This window comes from Salvelinus fontinalis, chromosome 19 (genome assembly GCF_029448725.1).
Source record: "Salvelinus fontinalis isolate EN_2023a chromosome 19, ASM2944872v1, whole genome shotgun sequence".
NCBI classification, from domain to species: Eukaryota; Metazoa; Chordata; class Actinopteri; order Salmoniformes; family Salmonidae; genus Salvelinus; species Salvelinus fontinalis.
In genome coordinates, this window is record NC_074683.1 from 38,217,043 (window position 1) to 38,220,775 (window position 3,733).

At 40.3% G+C, this 3,733-nt stretch overlaps 1 protein-coding gene across 1 annotated transcript; it reads left to right on the forward strand.

Annotated features, from left to right (window-relative positions):
• Positions 1-2,475: 2,475 nt before the first annotated feature.
• On the forward strand, positions 2,476-3,470 carry LOC129817039 (trace amine-associated receptor 6-like). Its single transcript, XM_055872023.1, has one exon. The coding sequence runs from the start codon at positions 2,511-2,513 to the stop codon at positions 3,468-3,470; it is 960 nt and encodes a 319-aa protein (XP_055727998.1). The 5' UTR covers positions 2,476-2,510.
• The last annotated feature ends 263 nt before the right edge of the window (positions 3,471-3,733 follow it).

Genomic DNA, 3,733 nt, shown 5'->3' on the forward strand with positions numbered 1-3,733 from the left:
TTCCCTGCGACCTGCCCTGTCTGGAATTGTGAGGAGTTACAGCGTAACCTACGTAGCTACCATGGCAAAGACTAAAGACAGTGGAGGTACCATTGAGGACAGTGGTGTCTCTCTATCACAGGTGAATTATAATTTAAACAAAGATAAAGAGTTCTAGAATCAGTTGTTACAACAAGAAAATAGCTGCAAGTGTTGTGTCCAAATACTGGGGGAGTCAACTAATAAAATAATGGACGACCTGACCAGAGAGGTCCAGGACCTGAAGAACAGTTTGCAGTTCTCCAAGGGTCAGGTCGATGAGTATAAACAGGAGATAGGCAAGATGACAGCAATCTGTAAGTCATTGATAGAGGACTTACGTTTTGTATGTGATTCCATGGTGGATCTAGTTTTGTCCTGTGGAATACATTTTATGGATCTAAATGTTTTTCCTCATAATCCTGGACTGCTCAGACTCCAACCAAAGGTTATCAAAAGATGCGCTATAAATTCTCAAACAACACAGTCCTAGATGCACTTCCATACTCCCTACACCTACTGTACATAATGGTCCTGGAAGGGCCTGTCTGTCTGTCCCAGACTCTGTCTGACTGTCCTCCTTCTAGCCGACTTAAAAAAAATATTTAGTCTTATTTGAACTACCCAAATTTTCTGGTTATAAATAAAATAACCATGATTCGCATAGTTTTAAATTCACATCTTTTTTATTTTACCTTTATTTAACTAGGCAAGTCAATTAAGAACAAATTCTTATTTTCAATGACGGCCTAGGAACAGTGGGTTAACTGCCTGTTCAGGGGCAGAACTTATTCTACAATTTATTAAATTGTTTTAATCTACACACAGTACCCAATAATGACAATACAAAAACAGTTATTTGGAAATGTTTGCAAATGTATTATCAATAAAAAACTGAAATATCACATTTACATATGTAGGTATTCAGACCCTTTACTCAGTACTTTGTTTAAGCAGCTTTGGCAGCGATTACAGCTTTGAGACTTCTTCGGCATTACGCTCCAAGCTTGGCAGACCTATATTTGGGGAGTTTCTCCCATTATTCTCTGTAGATCCTCTCAAGCTCTGTCAGGTTCGATCGGGTTCAAGTCCGGACTCTGGTTGGTCCACTCAAGGACATTCAGAAACTTGTCCCGAAGCGACTCCTGTGTTGTCTTAACTGTGTGTTTAGGGTCATTGTCCTGTTGGAAGGTGAACTTTTGCCCCAGTGTAAGGTCCTGAGCAATCTGGAGCAGGTTTTCATCAAGGACCTGTCTGTACTTTTCTCTGTTCATCTTTCCCTCAATCCAGACAAGTCTCCCAGTCCCTTCCGCTAAGAAACATCCCCACAGTATGACACTGCCACCACCATGCTTCACCATAGGGATGGTATTGGCCAGTTGATGAGCGGTGCCTGACTCTTGACATTCAAGTTAAAGTGTTCAATCTTAGTTTCATCAGACCAGATAATCTTGTTTCTTATGGTCTGCTAGTCTTTTGGCAAATTCTAAGCGGGCTGTCATGTGTATTTTATTGAGTGGCTTCTGTCTGGCCACTCTACCATAATGTCTTGATTGGTGGAGTGCTTTAGAGATGGTTGTCCTTCTGGAAGGTTCTCCAATCTCCACAGAGAAACTCTGGATCTCTGTCAGAGTGACCATCGGGTACTTAGTCACCTCTCTGACCAAGGCCCGTCTTGGTGGTTCCAAATGTGGTGGTCCCACAGTTATCAGTGCATGTCAGAGCAAAAACCAAACCATGAGGTTGAAGTAATTGTCCATTGAGCTCAGAGACAGGATTGTGTTGAGGTACAGATCTGGGGAAGGTTACCAAAACCTTTCTGCACCATTGAAAGTCCCCAAGAACACAGTGCCTTCCATCCTTCTTAAATGGAAAACATTTGAAACAACCAAGACTCCTATCCCAAATCTCAAACAGGCCTTTGTGATGGAGTGGACAGATGAAATAGCCTCTTCAGTGAAAGGCACGTAACAGCCCGCTTGGAGTTTGCTAAAAGGCACCTAAAGGACTAAACACTGGCCAGCTGACATTTGGCGTACTGTCATGTCTCCTGAGGCTGTGGATTATGGTCCGAACTGAGCACTGACAGACCATAACCACTGTTAGTCTTACACAGTTATCCTATTTCCTAAGTAAAATAGCCTTTGAGTGACCAAAATATCACCCATACTAAACTACCTTTATTTTCATATCTAACAGTCAGTAAGACTGAAGGACAGGCTAGGTGGGCACAGCAACATGCAATCCTGTCATACATTACATCATGTTTTCGTAAATTGTTTGTTTATTTAACCGTTTGTTCATTTGTGAGCTCACATGCGCATGTGTGTGTTTGTGTGTGTGCAGAGAGACTCCGAGGAGGGGAGTGGCTGTCGAAAATTCAGGGATAAATAATGAGGCAGAGCTCAGAGTTTGTCAGAAGGCGGACCTGACAAGGTCACACACATGACAAAGCAGGAGCAGGACCTCAGCATTTTGACCTTTTATTACAAATGGAGAAACACGAAGATGTTCAATACTGTTTTCAAGACAGAAACTCTTCTTGCAGAAAGGCTTTGCTATCGACATCTATCTACATAACACTGTACATCTTCTTCTCATTGATTTCAGCAGTTACAGTATTTTTGAACGTACTGGTGATCATCTCCATCTCTCACTTCAAGCAGCTCCACACTCCAACCAACCTGCTCATCCTCTCTCTGTCTGTGTCAGATCTCCTGGTGGGACTGATTGTGATACCAGTAACAACTATAGCAATAATGGAATCATGCTGGGGTTTTGGGGAATATTTCTGTGTGTTTCAATTCTACATCTCTTGTTTGTGTACTACTTTATCTCTGGGCAATTTGGTCTTGATATCTATTGACCGCTATGTTGCTGTGTGTGATCCCTTATTGTACCACTCTAAAATAACAACATCAAGAATGATGTGTTGTATATCCATTACCTGGTGTTGTTGTATCATATACGATGCTACTATTATAAAAAGCTTTGTAAATGTACAGGTACCCAGTAGGTGTTTGAAAGAATGTTTAATTGTTGAAGGGTTAAATTGGGTTAATATCATTGACCTTGTACTTAAAACGGTTGTCCCGTGCTCTATTATTATAACACTTTATTTGAAAATCTTTGTGGTGGCCAGATCACAGGCCAGAAAGGTATTTTCAAAAGAGGTTGCCAGTGTGTCTGGTGTTAAAACTGTACAGGCAAATAAGTCTGAGAGAAAAGCAGCAAAAACTCTGTCTATTGTTGTTTTCAACTATCTCATTTGTTGGACTCCATCTCTATTTATTTTCTTTCTTTCTTTATTAAGTGAAAATGTATCATTATTCATCATCAGTTTTCTGCCACTTGTTAATTCCTTAATTAATCCAATCATTTATGCTTTCTTTTATCCATGGTTCAAAGTGACAGCTAAAATTATTTTAACTCTGAATTTAATGCATTCATAGTTCCTATGTTTTTATTCCCCATTTTGACAAACAGGTTTGCTACAGTTTTGTTAAACAATTGTTGTAATTGCTTCTTTCATGTTACAATACTCTTTCATTACAACTTTCTAATATTTAATTGCACTTCCTTTTGACCACAGAACAGCTTGAATTCGTCAGGGCATGGACTCTACAAGTTGTCAAAAGTGTTCCACAGGGATGCAGGCCCATATTGACTCTAATGCTTTCCACAGTTGTGTCAAATTGGCTGGATGTTCTGTGGG